Below are 19,714 nucleotides of genomic sequence, written 5' to 3'. Positions count from 1 at the left end.
TGTGCAGAATTTAAAAAGTCTGTTCATTCACTGCACTATTACTTGTTTGGTCCACCTTGTAGATGTAAAGTCAGAGACAGTAGCTCCTTTGTTGCTGCAGTTTGTGTTGGTCGTCTAGTCCTTCATCAGTGGAGACAGGACGCCGTCCAGAGGACGCTGAATGGTGAATGTTTTTTCTTGGTGGACTAGTCTCAGACCAGTGTCACTGAGTATTTTAAAAACTTCACCAAATGTTAAAGGAACAGTAGGAAATATTCTGTAGAGTGTATTTCACAAATACAGTGGATGCTTGAGTTAGCCAAAAATACATTTTAGCTATTGTTGCATATACAAACAATAAACATAGCTTTCGTTGGATTAAGAGAAGTTTAAGTTTGGGGAACAGGTTTGTAAATGGAATAATAGACAGCATTTCTGAAAATAAAGTGGAGAATATTGATTTTAATTCAGCCTTGTAGTTTAATACTATACATTATATAATACAGAGATTAGCTAAAACAACTAAATCAATAAAGATGGAGGCTTTATAGCTCTCTAACACAGAAGGGTTTGAATCTCCAGAGTCAGATTTAGCCCACTTTGCCATACAGCCACATCTACCAGAAAAATGTTGGAGATGGGCATAAACGAACCCGTACATAAAGTCAAACCATCTTTCATGGACCCATCATTCTCCAACTACAATAAAGTCCTGGAAACAAACATCTACATGCATCTGTCAGATAAAAATGTGTTATAATAAATAATAGTAAAAATAGATAAGTCAAAGTAATGTGTTATAATACAAGTAGTGCACTCACTGTTAAAACATACAGAGATAAATCAAGCCTTAAACTATGTACGCCTTTAAATGGAAAGTCACAATTCCAAAGGCTAAGTAGTCCAGGACTAGGATAATCCCTGTCTAATATATTTAAGGATATACTTAAGGGCTTTAAAAAAAATAATTAATAATTTATAAAAATTAAAAAATGTGGCATTTCGGAGGATTGAAAAGTATGAACTGAGATGAGGAGAATATGCTCTAATCCTGCTCCATGGGGGGTGGGGGTATAATCTTGCTCTGTTCTTGTTCCATAGGTGGGTAATAATGACTTATTTTTGCTGTAGATGGAAGCAACTGAATTCAAGAGATCACTAAATACATGAACGTAATTACAGACCTAATCTTGCAAATAACTGAACTCAAATACAAAAATGAGTTCCTGTTGTAATTCAAACAGTGAATAAATTCTTAGACAAGTTAAACTTCAGCCAAATACAAACAGACACTTTCCCCCTCAAACACACAGTTCCACCTTAAATAAACATGGTGCTTCTGAATGTAAACAAACAAGAGAACAGCGTTTCCCCACTATCGTAGACATCCCCTTTAATCCTTTACTTTGTTGTCTCAGGGCCCCAATGACATCTATAGAATATGGGAAATGTCTCCATGAAGTGTATAAATATCTGGGTCCATGTATAATAATATTATGAGAGAAGAAACAAGACTCAAAAACTGGGCACTAAACTTACTTCCACTGTCAGAATGAGCTTATATGAAAAATATCTATAGACAGTATAAAGTACATATATCTCCTATCATCTGGGCTTACATGTGACATTGAATTCACTTTTCGTTTCTTGCAGGATGTGATGGAGGCCTTCAGCTTTGGGGTCCACTGTTGTTGTTGTTTGGGGAGGAATTCCCTTGTTCTGGGGTCTCAACCAGCTCAGATGAGGTTGAGGGGTCGGTTTGTCCATGATCCTCTTCAACACCACCGGAGTTCCTTAGAAAAAGGTTTTCAGTTTACTATTTGTAAAATATAAGCGACAAAACAAGCTATGTTTATGTATAGTTATGATTTGTGAGACAGGCCCCAGGTGAGACAAACTGGAAAAATTAACGCAGAATCATTGTACCTGAATATAAAGACTTACAGATGTAACAAAATGCACGTCGAACGTGTATCAAAGAAAAGCAGATTTGAGCATCTCACCTTTCCTTATTTTTTACAACAGGCTTGGCATTGCGCCTAGTGGCCTTAGGCTTTGCTGCTTGACCACAGGGACCCAACGAATGAAGCTCTCGACGAACAGCTCTTGGGCTGATGTTGCTTCCAGAAGCGTTCTGGAGCTCTGTGGGCAGAGTTGCAACTGGAGACAATTGATTTTCACTCTCTAAGCGCTCCAGCACTTTGAGGTCTCGCTCTGAAGGTTTGTGTGCTTTGCCACTTCGGGGTAGAGCTGTTGTTGCTCCTAGATGTTTCCACTTCAAAATTACATCACTTACAGTTGACCGGGGCATGTCTAGAATGGTAGAAATTTCACAAACTGACTTCTTGGAAATGTGGCATCCTATGATAGTGCCACGCTGAAAGTCACTGAGCTCTTCAGCACGAACCATTGTACTGTCTAATGGATAAGGTTTGATTCTATCCACCTGTTTGTAGTGGATGGGGCTGAAATGGTCTAGTTAATTTCAAGGGTTGTCCACGTATATTTGGCTCTGTAGTGTATCGGTTACCTCTTGCCCCACTGGATCTAACCTTAATGAATAAAGGAAACAGATTAAAATAAAAGATGTGTAGCATGTTCTCATCTATAGACATCCAAATCCTTTATTTTAACAAGATAAAATGCCAATTTAACTTGAGCCACATTTTCAAAAAATGAAAAGAACATCTATGTATATTAGCAACACTTTTGGTAAAAGATTTGCAGTGCAGAATTTAAAGACCCCTACAGTGAAAACCAACACAGCTGAGAATTTCTGATTTGAAACTGGTGTTCCAAAGTCTTAAAAAACATGGATGCAGATGGACAGACTTTGCACAAACCTGAAGAATCAATCTGCTGTGGCTAGCATTGAAATAAAAATCGTATCAATCGTAACAATAGCATCGTTAATCCAACGTTTTACATATGGCCATTTCCCTAAATAGGAATACCTTGTAGAGCATTTTGTAACATTTTGGTTTGAACCATTGTAGTCCAAACTACAATGGTTCCAGATGTGTTTTTCCAGTGGGAAAATTGCTAAAACACACATTTTGTAATATTAATACATAAAAATGCGTTGTGACTGAATTCACATAATTAATACATAATGTAGGGTATTGTTCCTATCAGTATTGTAATCATAAAACCATCACCAGCAACATTAACCGAATAAAAAAATTAATATTATATAATAACAAAAACTGTATGGTCCTCCCACACAGGGGAACCAGAAGTGGTCAGAATAGGGGGTGGTGGTCTTCATGTACTTGGCACTAAACAGTCAAATGTATAGTAATTATCACACATTTGTAATTATTACTGGTCATAAAAAAATCATACACAATCAAACCATACAACCATTTCTATGTAGCCTCGGAAATATATCCTATAACTCTGGACCCATTAATACACTTGTGGAGAGAGACAATTTTAGGAAAACAATAATATGAAGTCAAAGGGAAATAAAAAAAAAATGTAGTTTTGCTGAAACAAACAAGCTGTGAATTCCAGGTTTCCAAACTTGTCAGTTTGCATTTCAGGCTTTGGGAGAGCTATGGAACACATGGGACAAAACTCATCATCAGATCAAAACTAAAATATATGCAGCTCCAGGGACCTAGAGGCAAGTCCCACCCTGGGTGACTGTCTGTGAGGAGTGTGGTGTGTTCTCTCTGTGTTTGCATGGGTTTTCTCCCACAATCCAAAAACACACGTTAGGTGTGAGTGAATGTGTGAGTGTGTGTCGCCCTGTGAAGAACTGGTGCCCCATTCGGGCTGTGTTCCTGAATTATGGCAAAGCTGTACAAGGACATCTAAACTGCTTTTAACATGTTAAGGGATTTAATTATTGAAAACATGCTATTTTGATGAGAAACTGTAAAACTTTAGGGGTTAAGGTGATGACTGGAATATAAAATAAAAAAGTGCAATGTTCTACAGCTAATTACATGCAGTGTGTCATAATTGTCAATAAGAATGCACTTCATTCACGTTTCTATGCAGAGCTTTACATACTTCAGCAAATTCTGGCGTTTACAAGTAATAAAAAATCAAGTAAAATTGTAAACAATAGAGATTTTAATTTATATCCATATCATGCAGTACCTGTCCAGTACAGAACTGTGCAATGAACACATTGTGCTCTGAATCCTAAATACTTACGACTTACAACTCCGGTAAAGTTGGTTTCATATTCGCATATTCAGATTTCTTTCTTCAATAGCTCTCAAACGGTGCATGCAAATGACTTAATACTTGCAAAGTATTGTTTTTGGGATGCAAGACAAGCAACTACAACCCAGTTTATGTCAGAAATGTTTGCCATTTAAAAAACACGAAATATATTGTTTTCTATGGGCTGCCGCCATCTCCGCGAGAGCTAAGGGACCGTTTACAAACTACACTACACAGTAAAAACGAAGGTGACGAACCTCACACATGATGTATGCTACATCTCCTACCTTGATAAATTTAACCTTTACTGGCCCGTGGTGATACATTTTTCATTACAAATTTCAATAGATTTTGAACCTTTGATGATATTGTTTTTAAACAAATTGTATTTGATCAAGTGCCACCCACATGACGTACTACACCTGTTATTTTGGTAAATTTAACCCTTACTGGCCCGTGGTGATACATTTTTCATTACAAATTTCAATAGCTTTTGAACCTTTGATGATATGGTTTCAAAACAAGTTTTATTTGATCAAGTGCCACCCACATGATGTACTACACCTGTTATTTTGGTAAATTTAACCCTTACTGACCCGTGGCGATACATTTTTCAGTATAAATTTCAATAGCTTTTGAACCTTTGATGATATGGTTTCAAAACAAGTTGTATTTGATCAGGTGCCACCCACATGACATACTACACCTCTTATTTTGCCAAATTTAACTATTTCTGGCCCGTGGTGATGGGTTTTTGAAAATAAATTTCAATAGCTTTTGAACCTTTGATGATATCTTTTCAAAACAAGTTGTATTTGATCAAGTGCCACCCACATGACGTACTACACCTCTTATTTTGGTAAATTTAACCATTGCTGGCCCGTGGTGATACATTTTTCATTATAAATTTCAATAGCTTTTGAACCTTTGATGATATGGTTTCAAAACAAATTTTATTTGATCAGGTGCCACCCACATGACATACTACACCTGTTATTTTGGTCAATTTAACAATTAATGGCACATGATGATGCATTTTTGAGAATACATTTCAATAGCTTTTGAATGTTTATTGAAATTGCTCAGAAAGAACATGTAGCTGTTTGAATGAAGTAATGGTGGGGTAGGCAATAATTTGAGCAGCTTTTTTAACAGGTTTTAAAATATTTTTATTGACCAACTGTCAATATTTTGCAGAATGTAAGTATATACACACAAAACAACAGCAATAGTTATAATCCAAAAAAATTACTTTCAATGTAAAAATTAAGTTGTCTGACTCATGAGAGACATAACTTTTGCCAGAGGTGTACATACAGTAGGTGTATGCAAAATGTTGGTGTATCCACAGGATACATTTGAAGAAAGCTGGAGCAGACATTCCCAGAAACAGACATATTTTAAAACCTGTTAAAAAAGCTGCTCAAATTATTGCCTACCCCACCATTACTTCATTCAAACAGCTACATGTTCTTTCTGAGCAATTTCAATAAACATTCAAAAGCTATTGAAATGTATTCTCATTGAAATGCATCATCATGTGCCATTAATTGTTAAATTGACCAAAATAACAGGTGTAGTATGTCATGTGGGTGGCACCTGATCAAATAAAATTTGTTTTGAAACCATATCATCAAAGGTTCAAAAGCTATTGAAATTTATAATGAAAAATGTATCACCACGGGCCAGCAATGGTTAAATTTACCAAAATAAGAGGTGTAGTACGTCATGTGGGTGGCACTTGATCAAATACAACTTGTTTTGAAAAGATATCATCAAAGGTTCAAAAGCTATTGAAATTTATACTGAAAAATGTATCGCCACGGGTCAGTAAGGGTTAAATTTACCAAAATAACAGGTGTAGTACATCATGTGGGTGGCACCTGATCAAATAAAATTTGTTTTGAAACCATATCATCAAAGGTTCAAAAGCTATTGAAATTTATAATGAAAAATGTATCACCACGGGCCAGCAATGGTTAAATTTACCAAAATAAGAGGTGTAGTACGTCATGTGGGTGGCACTTGATCAAATACAATTTGTTTAAAAACAATATCATCAAAGGTTCAAAATCTATTGAAATTTGTAATGAAAAATGTATCACCACGGGCCAGCAATGGTTAAATTTATCAAGGTAGGAGATGTAGCATACATCATGTGTGAGGTTCGTCACCTTCGTTTTTACTGTGTAGTGTAGTTTGTAAACGGTCCCTTAGCTCTCGCGGAGATGGCGGCAGCCCATAGAAAACAATATATTTCGTGTTTTTTAAATGGCAAACATTTCTGACATAAACTGGGTTGTAGTTGCTTGTCTTGGATCCCAAAAACAATACTTTGCAAGTATTAAGTCATTTGCATGCACCGTTTGAGAGCTATTGAAGAAAGAAATCTGAATATGCGAATATGAAACCAACTTTACCGGAGTCGACTTACATTGCTATGTTGTTTTGTTACCAGACTCAGAAGATACAAACACAACATCCCACCGGTCCTGTCTGGGGTCTAATGGCATAAACACGCTATTTGACACAATGCTGCACCGCACTAATCACTAATTAAGTTATGTACTCCTGCCATAAATAATCTCCAGAGCACAGATTTATCCAAAATGCGGTCTCCCTTACCTTTCTTTTCTCTGTTTTCAACGCAAAGCTTCTTCTTTGTCTTCTTTTAAAATGTTGCAGTAGCGCCCTCTACAGTTCAGCTGGCTCAGATCGTATACCAAATAGCTCCTAACTCCCTATGTAGTGCACTAGGATAAGTTAGGTGTGCTCCAAAAACGTGATGTAATTTAAGCGTAATATCAAGCTATATATTATATATGTGTGTGTGTGTGTGTGTGTGTGTGTGTGTGTGTGTGTGTGTGTGTGAGAGAGAAATAACATGTTCAATAATTTAAAATACAGTTTATATCCACATATATACTGGAAATTTCTACATTTATTCAGTATGATGGGCTTAACTGTCCTCACTTTTAAAGCAGGATTGGTCATTAATTCACTGTCTGTAACCACTTATCCAGTCCAGGTTTGTGTTGGGTTTGGAGCCCAGAAGATGGCCCACCTTGGGGGTGCCAATCCTTTGCAGGGCGACACATATTCACTCACACTATTGGGTAGGCAATACACCAACCAACGTGAGTTTGCAACACAAAATGAAACCCATGCAAACACAGAGAGAACACACCAAACTCCTCAAAGATGGTCACTATAAGTGGGGCTTGAACTTAGGTCCAGCTCAAGAGACAGACAAGCTGCTTGCAGCACCACTGTGCCACCCAAGGATTGGTCAGGTTTGGCCAAAAATAATAAGCCTTGCATAAGCCTTCATGCATGGCAGTAATATCGTTATAAATGTAAATACTATCTACAAACCACGCTTAACACTGGGGTCACTACCATCAGATATCTCAACAGAGACTTTGCAATGACCTACTCCTCAGGTTCCAAGGTAAATGACTTTATACAAAAGCTTCCAAGCTTTCTCCATAAACATTTAATCATCTGCAGTAGGCCCACATAGGCTGTAACAATATAATGAAAAGATGAAAAATCAGAGCTCCTGAAGGAAGGTTTTTTAAAACTGTGGCAAAAACGTCTTTATCTCTGGCCCAATCCCCTCTCAGGGAAGAGACATGGAACATTTCAGCTGTTTACCAAGTCTACACAGCTGGCTTACAAAAAAAAAAAAATACCTGTGAAGCTCAGTTGGGCATGCTACTATATTCTCACTTGGACATTCACAGTTTTCATGTTTGTTACCCATAAAGTCAATTATGGACATTTTATAGCAGAGGAAATGCTCATTCATTCTTTGTATAACAGTACTTCTTGTGTCTTTTATTTTTTACATAATTTGATAATTTCATCGGTCTTTCATGTACAACAAATCAGTTCAGAATTGATTTTTATAAAGTTAAATTAATTTAATTTAATTTAATTTAATAATGAAATTAATTATTTGATTTTCCAATTTTAATATTTTAAATGTCTTTTTTTGTGCAAACAACAGGGGTCAGTATCGAAAATAACAACCACAGCAGTCGGCTACAAGTCCCTATAGACATGTTTCTAGGTAGGGCATAGTGAGTAGGGCGTAGGGAGTAGGGCGTAGGGAGTGAGTTGAAGGATTAGGCCAGAGCCGAGGCTTGGCTCACGTCCGGCGGCGCAGAGACAGACGAGCTGCTGCTGAAATGACATTCGGCCCTGAATAAGAAATCGCAAGCAACCTTTTTTATGGTGTAATTTATTAGAAACCGATATCAGCGTTAAACCCATACCAAACAGGTAAAGGAGAAAAAAGGCAAAAACAAGAGGGAATGGCTTCGGGGAGCGTGAACCCATTTAACGTTAGCGACTCGGAGGAGGAAGCACCAGAAGAACCGCAGCGGAGCCCTGGGGATGAGGCGCCGTCAGGCCGTAGCCCGGGCCTCTTTTCCCCCCAGACGGAGCCGGAGCCGGCCGCGTTACTGCTCCACAGCGGCCGGGTGTCTATAGACGTGATAGCGGCGCAGCTTCTCCGGGACCAGTACATCCTCACCGCCCTGGAGCTCCACACCGAGTTACTGGAGGCTGGAAGGGAGCTCCCCAGGCTCAGAGACTATTTCTCCAACCCTGGTAACTTCGAGCGTCAAAGCGGCACTCCTCCAGCAGGAAAAGAACCTGGACTGGGACCCGGGGGAGCCTTGAGTAAGTACATCAACCTGCCTACAATGAAAGCAACCTTTTACTGACGAATTCTCCCTTCCACCTTAAATGCCAGCAGCAGTTTACGCACATTCTGGTGGCCCGGGGTTGAAGTTGTTGTCCTTTTTCTTAAAAAAAAAAAACACTTGACAGCTCTAATTAAAGCTCTAATTATCAGTTCCACCTTAAATATTGGTAGCTGATAACTCTACATGCCGGGCGCTTCGATTTAAGGTGGAACGAGAAACTAGAAACAAGAAGGAAAAACCGAGGTGGAGTGAGTGAAATAAATGAGATGATTAAAAGATAAATGTGAAACGACATCTAGGTGAAAAGGATAGAAAATAAAGCTCCTATACATAAAAGTAATTGATTAAAACTTCTATCTCTGAATTACAGATATATAAGTTATTTCCAAGTCTTAAAATGGCTTAGATATAACTACACCTTCATTCAATACACAGCTTTTTTTGGAATATGCAGTTGATGGGATTGTTTCCTCAGCTTTGTGACACGATAATCACTGTCTGTCTGAGTCAGTGTTTTAAATACTGTCTTTGAAATGCTGCAGTTTCAAATTGGAAATCCTCAGCTCTTTAAATGGTGGCAAAGTGATAACATTTATAGAAGGAAGAAAGCGAAGGAAATCAAGAGGAAAAAAAGCAATGCTGATGTATGAAAAAGAACCTAAAGGAGTGATAAAAGATGGAAAAGAGGCTTGAAAGCAGCACTCCCAACCTTGATGTTCTAGATAACAAAAATATATATATAATAGAGGATTACAATTTAGTACTGTTAGTTTTGTTCTGAATGCTGCACAGTGATGCAAAGCTCCTGAATAGAAATAGCACCTCCTTGTGGAGAATATACAACCTACCAAACACGAGTGTGCTTTTAACGATTAACGTAACTCATCCAAATATAAGAACTTGCTTGTTCGATACATAGCCCCCTGTTGGCCACCATTACTATGCACACCTTCAGAGCTTTCCGTCAGGATTACCTTTTGTTTAAAGAAGAGGAGCATATGTAAATATTAAGGGTTCATTTAATTGATGGTTATTATGGCTTTGTTCAACAAAATAATAACATTAAACCAAATATGCAAGGCTTGCTGTAATTCATCATTGTTAATAAATAGGGGAAATGCCTCATGCATAATACAATAAAGCAACAGGTCTGACTGACATACACATTTTCCTTTTCCCTACACTGCATATATAGGCCATGTTCGTTTTGTTGTGAGAATTGTTGTGTGTACAATTGTGTGGTATTTGCGGCACTTTCTGACCATCGTTGTGGATCCCAGCTGTCCAGGTGCAGGATAAAAAGAGAAGACTAACCGAGGCTGTTCTTGTGATGGGTATGTAAACGTGTGCAGTGCAAGAGTGTGAAGGGAAACCAATCAGGGGCTTTCATTTTGGACTGTCATGTATTTCACTTTTATTCATTAATGACAAAAGGCTTTGTCTATTTATAGTGGGTTCCCAAACACTAACCCTCTACTGAGAACTGGCTTTGTTTTATCATTTATTTAAATATCAAATACAATTTATTTTGTTTAGCAGCTTATTTTGCATACATGTGCATCATCATGGACTGTCAGTATGCTGCATTATGTCACTTGCTTTAATTACAAGTCGATAGTTCTGTAGAACTGGAGATCCAAATTAAATTGAATGATGAGGCAAAAATACAGCATTGCCATACCTGAAGGCACTTCCGCAATTACATTGTGTATTTTAGGGTTTACATACAAACTGTGAAAGAAACCAATAGCAAAACAGCAGATTTAAATTTCAAAAAGGCTAAAGTAATAAGAATGCTGTGCTTTTTTACATTTATTTTATTTATTTATTTATTTTTGAAGAAAAACATTATGTAAAGTACAATCTATATAATGAAAAGAGCAGTAAATTCAAGTGGTTCACAAAAATAAATGAGTATAACTGCACAGGATGTCTCTGAGTAAAAACTGTCACTAGCAGAAACGATACTTTAAAAGAGTTGTATGTTGTAGTTTTATCACAATAGTAATAACACCTCATTGTATCGGCCAACTACTAAATCCAAATTAAGAGCAATAGACCGAAGGTTTGGATCAGGCAGAAATGTAAATTAGGAATTCATACTAAAATTTTGAGTTGTAATAGTGTATTTTTGAATGATATTAATTGTTATTTAATTCCAATAAATGATCAAATAAAACCAGTTCCCTGTGGTGGACCAGGCCTTACTGTGTTCCTGAGAGTGTGTCCTTGTCTGCCTCTCAGTGTTTACCTTTCACAGCATGAGGTTTCGTATTATTTTCTCTTCCTACTACAGTTTGCAGTGCAAAGGTTGTGCATGAGGTTGAAGTGCTGATAAAAGTCCACTTCTGTGCCTCCTGTATTTTTTTACAGAAGGGTTTGGAAAAAGAGAAATGTTGTTTGGTACTTAGCGGATTTAGTGACAGCTGTAATACAGCAGCCTGATGAGATTTGAGTGAATAGTGATCTCTCTACTAACCAGTCTTCCTCTGTTAGCTGTCTTTCTGTGTTATAATGAAATGACACTGATCATTCATGGGAGGATGGTGAAGAATTTGTGTGATTTGTGTTTTCTGTTCTGTGTTGGAGGTTTGTGTGTGTGTTGTATCTAAATAATCTCACCCTGGGCTGAATGATTTGGGGATTATTTTGAATTGTAATTTATTTAGAATAAAATAAATTTAAAATTAAATTATAAATCAAAGTTCACACCTGTTTTGGTGGAGGGTTTTTCCTGGTATTTTTTTTAGGACAGTGGAGGTGGGAGTGGGGTTTGTGCTTGGTTGCTTTGAGTCCTCAAAAGCCTCTACAGGCTTTTCAGAAGCTGTATGTTACATAGTTGGCTACATTTTCAAGCTTAAATCTTGTCAAGACAGCATTGTGGTCGATGTAGAATGAATAACATTTCAGTTTTAGCAATTTGATAGTTCATTCATTCATTCATTCATTATCTGTAAACGCTTATCCAGTTCAGGGTCGCGGTGAGTCCAGAGCCTTCCTGGAATCATTGGGCACAAGGCGGGAATACACCCTGGAGGGGGTGCCAGTCCTTCACAGGGCAATTTGATAGTTGTACTCTTGCAAATAGTGATTTCAGCATAAAAATAATGAAAGCGTTTTAAATTTAAGTTTTATATCTTAGTTAACCTTGTTTATAGAGGGCGCTTTACAGGAAGAAACTTCACCTTAGCCTCTTTCTTCAGCTTCTGTAGCATGCAGTCAATTAATATTGAAGTTTAATAATAATAATGATAATAAAAATAGGAAGGGATTGTGGACAGAAGAGCATAAGGCTTTCTAAATCTGTGCACCACTAATACTATCATCCCTTGAGTTTTACGTAACAAACTCTCAAGTGATCTTTTCCTCTCATTATTAAATCTGCTGAGCCACAACTTGGATGTGACGTCATCAGCGTCCTGGCTTTTATGGGTTCTAATGACATCATCGTCCCTCGGGAGAGGAAGATCTAATGCAAATGAGACTCGCCCCGCTACTCGCTGTGTTCTCAGCCATAGCCCGTAATTAGCCTCCTGGTTGTAAGTGGTAATGAACACTGGCCATTTTACAGGCAGAAAAGCCCTGGTGGCTGGTCTGTCTGTTATAATTGCCCTCATTGGCTCTTTGTGCTCCGAGCAGGTACCGAGGATGGCGGGGGTTGTTTGCTTTATTTATTTTTTCTTAGCGATGCAGGTCCAGTTTCCCAGAGGCTGGCAGGATGCCGAAACTGAGCAGATGGCTCAGCCACTCGTCTATTGTGTCACATCTTTACAGCAGCATGCAGTAGGAAACGCTGCCTCAAATGCTGCCTCAAACGCCCTCTTAAAAGGCCATAAATGGTGCCTCAAACCCGTAAACTCTGTCTCAAACACAGCCTGACTCTCTTCTCTGATCTCAGAAAATTCACTTTCAGTTCTTTAGAAAACCACTTTGTGCATTATGAGATCTTAAAGGAGAAGTTAGTCATTGTTTACCACCAAATAATCAATATATTTTTAAGGCATTATTCATTGTTTTTTGCCTTTAATTTACAAATATCAGCTCACGAGATCTTTACATTTTATTTTAAACTTAATTTAATTTCACTTTTTGTTTTGACAAACAAAAAAATTAAGTTCTACAAATGTTTCATTAGCTTTCCTGTGTTCCTGTCGTTAAATATTTGATTAAAGTTACTATAGCTATACTGATGTTGTACTACTGGCAGTATCTTGATACTATTAAGGTTTATTTAACTGTGTGTTATAGTCGATTCATGTAGTAATACCTGTGAATTCAAGTGCATACTTGAGGTAAATATTGTTTCAATCAACTAGTAATCATTTCTATACTCTGTGTATTCAGTCTCCACCTTCAGAAGAGCCATTTTTAAATTCTTGACACTCTCTATTCCTCGGGGAGATTCTCCTGCAGAATCGTGAGCTGTGAAAGATGTTGGAGGTGTTGGAGACAGTGAGAGTCATGTGAAAGCTGCAGTATTTTTGGAAGGAGCTGAGGATCTGATGCTGAACTCATCTGAACGTGCCATTTGCTGCATAATGCACAAACTAATTGGATCATGTGTGAGCAGCAGCTGTCTGGTCATCATCAGGAGCATTCTCTCTCTCTCTCTCTCTCTCTCTCTCTCTCTTTCTCTCTCTCTCTCACCTCCCCTTCTGCCTCCGACCCCCCCCCCCTCTCTCTTTCTCTCTCTCTCTCTCTCTCTCTCTCTCTCTCTCTCTCTCTCTCTCTCTCTCTCTCTCTCTCACATCCCCTTCTGCCTCCGACCCCCCCCCCATCTCTCTCATATGTTTTAATTTGAATCACACTGTTCTGTGTAGAGCAGACAGTCAGGTACAGATTTCTTCTGAAGGTGGATTGTGAGTCTGAATCTAGGCTGAGCTCCACCTGTGGAACCAAAAGATTTGCATTTAGTTTTTTTAGTCTCTAGTGTTACATTAGTCAAGACTTTGTTTCTTTTATTCTAAATGTGGTTGATTAGTGCGGGTGGCGTGGTCAGGGGTGGGTGATGATATCCAAAAGTCTATGGACAATGCCAAGCGTTGGATAGAGGGGTATATAGTAAATATAGATATACAGGATATATATTTTTTGTACTCCAGAGAGACGGAATGTTTAGGTTATGCTCTGTTGATATATTGACATTTATTAGATGTACTGCAACTTTTTACAATTGCAACCCTTGTATTTATATGTGCATGGAAAAATATATATCTGCATCAGCCCCAGCTTCTAGATCGGTGCATCACTGTTCCAGTTGTCACAAAATGGTTCTATATATTGTAAAGGGAGGTTAAAATGAGTCTTTTATTTTCTTCTTCAGAGGCTTGACGTGTTACAGGACAGTTACAGTAAAATTGCTACGCTGAATTCCCAGAAGCCAGATTAAGACAGGACATGTCAGATAATGTGTTCACAGCTTACTGATTTTGCCTTGGGAATAGACTTGTTTTGACTTTAATATGATTTCGCATTATTCTCCTTCTGTCAAAAGAACCCAGAAGACTATTCCAGCATATTTCTGGCATTAATTGTATATCTGCCAGCTTGAAACTTAAGAAAACTGTTCTGGGACAGGGGTTAAGCTAGGGACATTATGTCATGACACTATGTTACATACTCAGCATTTTAAAGCAGAGACCAGTTTCTACAAGTGCTGAGTTGGTGTTTTTATATTTTCTTGTGTGTTTATTTAGCTAAAAATAGATGTGCGAATGAGATGCTGAATTACTATTTTTGGATGTAAAATTCAAATGAAGCAGGAAGATTAGCTGATATTGCAGTGGGCTGTTATCTCTCTGTCAACAGTAAAACCCTGTTACAAGAGCAGGATTAATTTTCATGTTCAGGGACTTATTAAATATCACCACAGGACCCCTGTGGATGAACTTTTATTTTGTTTAGAGATTTACAGGGCTTATTCACACCCTTTAATTAAATATACTTTGTTTTAAATATGGATCTGCTTGTTTTTACAAAGACTACAACATAAAACCTCAAATTTAAAAGGGTTGATTCCTGTAGAGTGTGAATATGTTTTAATGATATATAAAAATGAGTGATGCTAATGAGTTATTGATTTGACATGATAACAACAAAGTAGTGAAAGGATTATTTTTCAGGCTAGCCTTTTTTTGTAGTGTTTATTGCTTATTTTTATGAGCTTTTCTTAAAAATGTTGGCTTCTAATGGTCAAAATAATCACAGGGTGAATCAGTAACAGCGCAATCTACACAAGCTACTTATTTAGCACTGTTCTGTCATGTCTGCTGTGGCCTACTTGATGGAAATCTGTTCTTAGTGTTTTCCTTCATTGCTGTAAATGGATTTACAGAATCTGTGAACTGTAAGTCACACTCAAAATTACAGCAGAAATCTTTTGCCATTTTTGTGTTGACCAGCTCTGCATTCCACAGAATTGAAGATTGCTCCGTGCTGCTTTCTGACAGGAGAGAGATTGCTATTCCAGTCACACCCAGAGTTTGCCTTACTCACACCTAAAGGGCAAGTGCACGGCCCTCTCTCTTATCAGCGCTCTGCTGAGATAATCATTTACATCCACTCGTCACTTTCACAATTAGACTCCCTCTTCACACGCGACAGTGAGGTCTGCTTTTCCGAGAGAGAGAGAGAGAGAGAGAGAGAGAGAGAGAGAGAGAGAGAGAGAGAGAGAGATAAACAAAGACATTTTTAGGTCGCATTTGGTTTGCATCAGTTCATTCATGTTGCTATGGCAACAACAAAAAAGGAGCCTGGCCGAGAGAAGCCTGGTTACATGTTATCATTTCCGGGTATGTGGTGGTCTGGAGTCACATGACTGACTAAGGCATTGCCATGGCAACAGGTTCAGCCCATCGTGTGAGATTTAGGATGTGTAAGCCTTTACTGCTCTTAGCAACCTGTGACTAGGACCTATCTGCTGAATCCAGTTTATGCACTCTGTAACCATGAGTTCCTCTAAACAACAGTCTAAAGATCTGAAAATTGTAGTAGGTAGATATTCCATTTTAGGTTGTGGTTGAGAATGGTAAGAAACTGCTGTCAATGGAAACTGTGGAAGTGAAGGTACGGTTTGGAAGACAAGGAAAACTCTTGGAGAGAACTGCTTCTGTAAGAGAGACATATCCAAACCCCCATAGAAATACCAAAAACCTGCAGGAAGGTTTAGCTGAGTAAGACTTGTAGTGCGCCATTCCTGGGTGCAGTGTTGCTTGCGCAAACATAACCTTTGTGGAAGAGTCATAAGAAGGAAACCTTACTTGCACCCTCTTCACAAAACCAAATGTTTGAAATATGATAGAGAACATCTTGACTAGCCAGATGTGTTTCGGAAACAAGTCCCGTGGACTGATGAAACCAAAAGAGAACTCCAGAGTCATAATCAGTAAATGTAAATGTCTGGAGAAAGGAGCTGCGCTGCAAGCAGAAGAACCTCTTACTGTCTGTTTCATGAAAGACTGAGTGCACTAGACTTTGTCAAATAAATCATATTTTATGTTGTATTATTTACAGAGGTGCCCAAACCTTCACATATGCTGGATAATATGTTGTAAACTAGAAAATAATATAAGTTGGGGATATATTTTCTGTTTTTCCAGACCGGGCTGGCAGTATTAGCACACTGGACTCTCTGGACTTCACGCGATACTCAGATGATGGGAACCGAGAGTCAGACGAACGAGTGGCAGGTGAGCATAACCTCTGGGACAGTGAGCAGATGGATGAGGGAGTTAGGTCTGAAACAGCAACGCCAGGTCACTCTCTGGCCGTCAACTGGAAACCATTGTCTACACCGAGGTTCAGTTTTGTGATGTGGCCGCGTCCTAGTGATAGTTAGTGAATCGAGAATTTATGAAACCCTTGTGATTGGTAGTTTTAAAGACATATGTTCTACATTTTATGGCAAAAATCTTTGTTTCAAAATGCACAAGCATTACATTTTTGCTTCACTTTTCCTTAAAAATAAGACTCTATAACTGTCAGTTTAAGCAACAAATTCATCTCTAATTCAAAGCTCAGAGCTGAAGCTGCAGTATGAATTTAACAGGGACACTTTGGCCAAAATGAAAAAATGTATTATTGCATACTTTTAACATGTCTTAACACCTCCCAGTTCCACAGGAGTTTCACAAAAGCCTCAGGAGTCAGATAATCTTAGTTTTCTCAAGTTTATAGACAAAGAAAAACCTTCTTATAATGTAGAATTTGATGAAAGGTAGAATTAGAATTGGAAACAAAAGCCAAATAACTCTATTTAATAGCCTCTGTAGTACACAAGTGTGTTTCTTTAACACTGTTGAATGATTCTCAAATGTTGTATGACCATCGATATTGGCCTGATTTGGACCACGTTAAAGTGGTGCCTATGGGTTTTACTGTTGCTTTAGCATCAACAACAAATATCTTTTTATGAATCCACTGCTGTGTTCAGTGAGAGCTCTAAAACCTGCTGGTGGTCAGCTGAGACACATTACAGACAGAGAAGACAGGAGCTGGTCATTGTTGCATCCACGTGATTTCTGTAGTTCTGCATGATGATGAGGCCATCAGCAGTTTGCTTCACCGAGCACATTCATCAGGCCGGCTAAATGAGTGCATTCTTTAAAGATCAGAACAGATCAAGCCCAGGATGAAGCTTGGATTACAGTGTAAAGCTATTTCATTCCAAAAAAAAAAACAAAACTCTTGCATTTCACAATCACATTTGCAGTGTAATCAAGATTAGACTGTTTAGTTTTTTCTTTAACATATTAATGATATGAGTAGAAACGATTTACTGCACTTTGCTGCAAATTACTGCTCTTTGTGCAAAGTTTAAAGAGCAAAAAAAATGTAGCCTAGCAAACCTTTTTTAAAAATCTCATGTTTACAGTCAAGTCAGAAAAACATTCTGTTGGAGCCAAGACTTGTTTTGCCACGGTTTTGATTTCTGAGAAAATCAGCACCTCTCTTCAGCACCTCTTGCAGAACAGAGACCAGTCTTAACCGAATATTTTAGCACATTCTTGCTGTAGATCTAATAGGATCAGATTGAGGCCTAAAACCAGCCCAGTGTGGCATGCGGGAACTGAAAGCGATTATTAGATCTTCTTTTTGCTTGCTGCAATTATCCTTACCATTTCATATTCTGGCCAGAAATATGGGGTGTAACTCATAAGAGCATGATCATGTTGGGATTAAAGTTATGAACACAGCACAGATTTATGTTTATTGGGTTAATGAAAGATCCAAGCTCTGCCCACAAATGTGTCATTTACCAGCAACTGTTACCAAACTGGAGAAGTTTTAAAAGCACTGGCAAAAAACTTGTAACTAATTAACACTGAAAAAAAAACAAAAAAAAACTTTAGCTCAGTGATACAACAGAAACAACTGTAATCCATTTGAACAGACTTCATGTGTAAAAAATAAACATCAGTTGACGGTTTGTCACTGGGTCAAATGGGATTGTTGCTGATGTTCTCTAATGCTTGTCCAACCTAACAACAGTAGCTAGGGATTAGGGCATTTGTGGGCGGAGCTTAATTGCATTAATGATGTTTGATTCAGGTTAAAATATTTCTGATTTGCAATTGTTGCTGCATGACATATCAAAAGCAGTGTTCTGAAGGTTTTTATAAAAGTTGCATATTTTGGATTTGCATTGAAGTGATTTTAGGCTGTTTCTATTGGTATCGTTAAAAAGATACTCGTTGATACTAATAGATACTAAAATGTCTCTATTGTTAGACATGTTGAGGATTTTGTGAACCTCGCAGCAGAGACAGATGCCTGTTTTTTGAGTTATTTTATCATTTGTAAATTAGCCTTTAATTGGGCACTTCTAAGCAGTAAATGAGTCTCTGAGTGACGGCTGTAGCCCTGGCTGTCTGACCTGGGGTTTTCTGGCTTTCTGATGGGTCTCCACCAGCATTTTTCCTCTCTGTGATGAAATCATCCGGATGAGTTTCTCTCCCACTGATTTTTGCTTGTTTTTAAGTTTTGCCATTCGTTTAAAACTTGCATCCTGTGCTCTCATGATCTGCAGATAGTAATATCTAAATTTTTCTTTTTTCTTTCTCTGATAGTCTTTTTTTCTTTACAGACTTTTTTCAGTCAGTCTCATTTGTTCTTTTCTCCTTTCTTCAGATCTCTCTCTAATAATAAACTGTTGTTTTGAAGGAGGTCTGTACATTAATCCGGTTTCCCTTGTGTAACTCCACTGGGTGTAGTCTGCAGATCACCGGAGCACAGGCATGCACAGTGTCTTCTGCTCTCCATGCTTTTCTTCCTGTGTCTCTCTCGGACAGAGCCGCTGTGGCAAGATTGCTGCAGGCTTTTGCATACTGCTTTGTTTTCCGACCTCTCCCAGTCTGCAAATACACTTAAGTGTACACGTAACAATGGTGTGCACAACACTGCTGGCCACCTTAAAATAACCAAATATCAGTGTAGGCTATGTTTTACCTTCATACACCAACTTTAAATGGAAAGGTCTAGCAGCCTCTTGACTTTCTTTTGTGAGGTGGTCAGAAGATATACAGAGCATGGAAAAAATCTGTGCAGCCAAGATGAGCCATGTTTATATTGTAAACAATATAAACTATATTGTCAAATATATTGTGGGTTGGAAACAACTACATTAGCTTAGTTACCCATCAAAAGTACTACACCAGAGCAATTCTATCCCTCTGTACAAATACAGAAGTAGCTTTTGAACACTGGTTATATGTTGAGGTGAATGGAGAATAGAGTTTTGCCAGTGTCCTGTAAAGCTTGTCCAGCCCAGCTACAGATGCCATGAAAGTTAGACCAGTTGTAGAAATTGGCACTTTTAAGTATGTACATAAAATGTACGTATT

General features: G+C 38.1%; 1 protein-coding gene and 1 long non-coding RNA gene across 7 annotated transcripts in view; one reads left to right on the top strand and one right to left on the bottom strand.

Moving 5' to 3' along the window:
- Window positions 1-960: 960 nt before the first annotated feature.
- On the bottom strand, window positions 961-6,817 carry LOC136702866 (uncharacterized). 2 transcript variants are annotated; one of them, XR_010803975.1, is made up of 3 exons: window positions 6,784-6,817; window positions 1,983-2,531; window positions 961-1,772 (listed from the first exon to the last, which is right to left on the bottom strand). It is a non-coding gene; the product is annotated as an uncharacterized lncRNA (long non-coding RNA). The 2 variants fall into 2 exon arrangements; XR_010803980.1 differs by lacking the exon at window positions 6,784-6,817 and adding an exon at window positions 6,593-6,676.
- A 1,470-nt stretch (window positions 6,818-8,287) lies between these two features.
- The window catches only part of relch (RAB11 binding and LisH domain, coiled-coil and HEAT repeat containing), a 41,651-nt gene continuing 30,224 nt past the window's right edge, over window positions 8,288-19,714 (top strand). For 4 of the 5 annotated variants that reach the window (XM_066646509.1, XM_066646515.1, XM_066646522.1 and 1 more), the window contains exons 1-2: window positions 8,288-8,847; window positions 16,472-16,561. In XM_066646509.1, the coding sequence (XP_066502606.1) occupies window positions 8,478-8,847; window positions 16,472-16,561 (460 nt within the window). In that variant the 5' untranslated portion in view covers window positions 8,288-8,477. Of the gene's footprint in view, window positions 8,848-10,188; window positions 10,208-16,471; window positions 16,562-19,714 lie in introns of those variants that run through there. The other variant, XM_066646531.1, reaches the window with a different exon arrangement.

Source organism: Hoplias malabaricus, chromosome 1, assembly GCF_029633855.1.
Source record: "Hoplias malabaricus isolate fHopMal1 chromosome 1, fHopMal1.hap1, whole genome shotgun sequence".
Taxonomy (NCBI): Eukaryota; Metazoa; Chordata; class Actinopteri; order Characiformes; family Erythrinidae; genus Hoplias; species Hoplias malabaricus.
The sequence above is the reverse complement of the archived record's forward strand: the minus strand, read 5'-3'. Positions and strand labels throughout refer to the sequence as shown.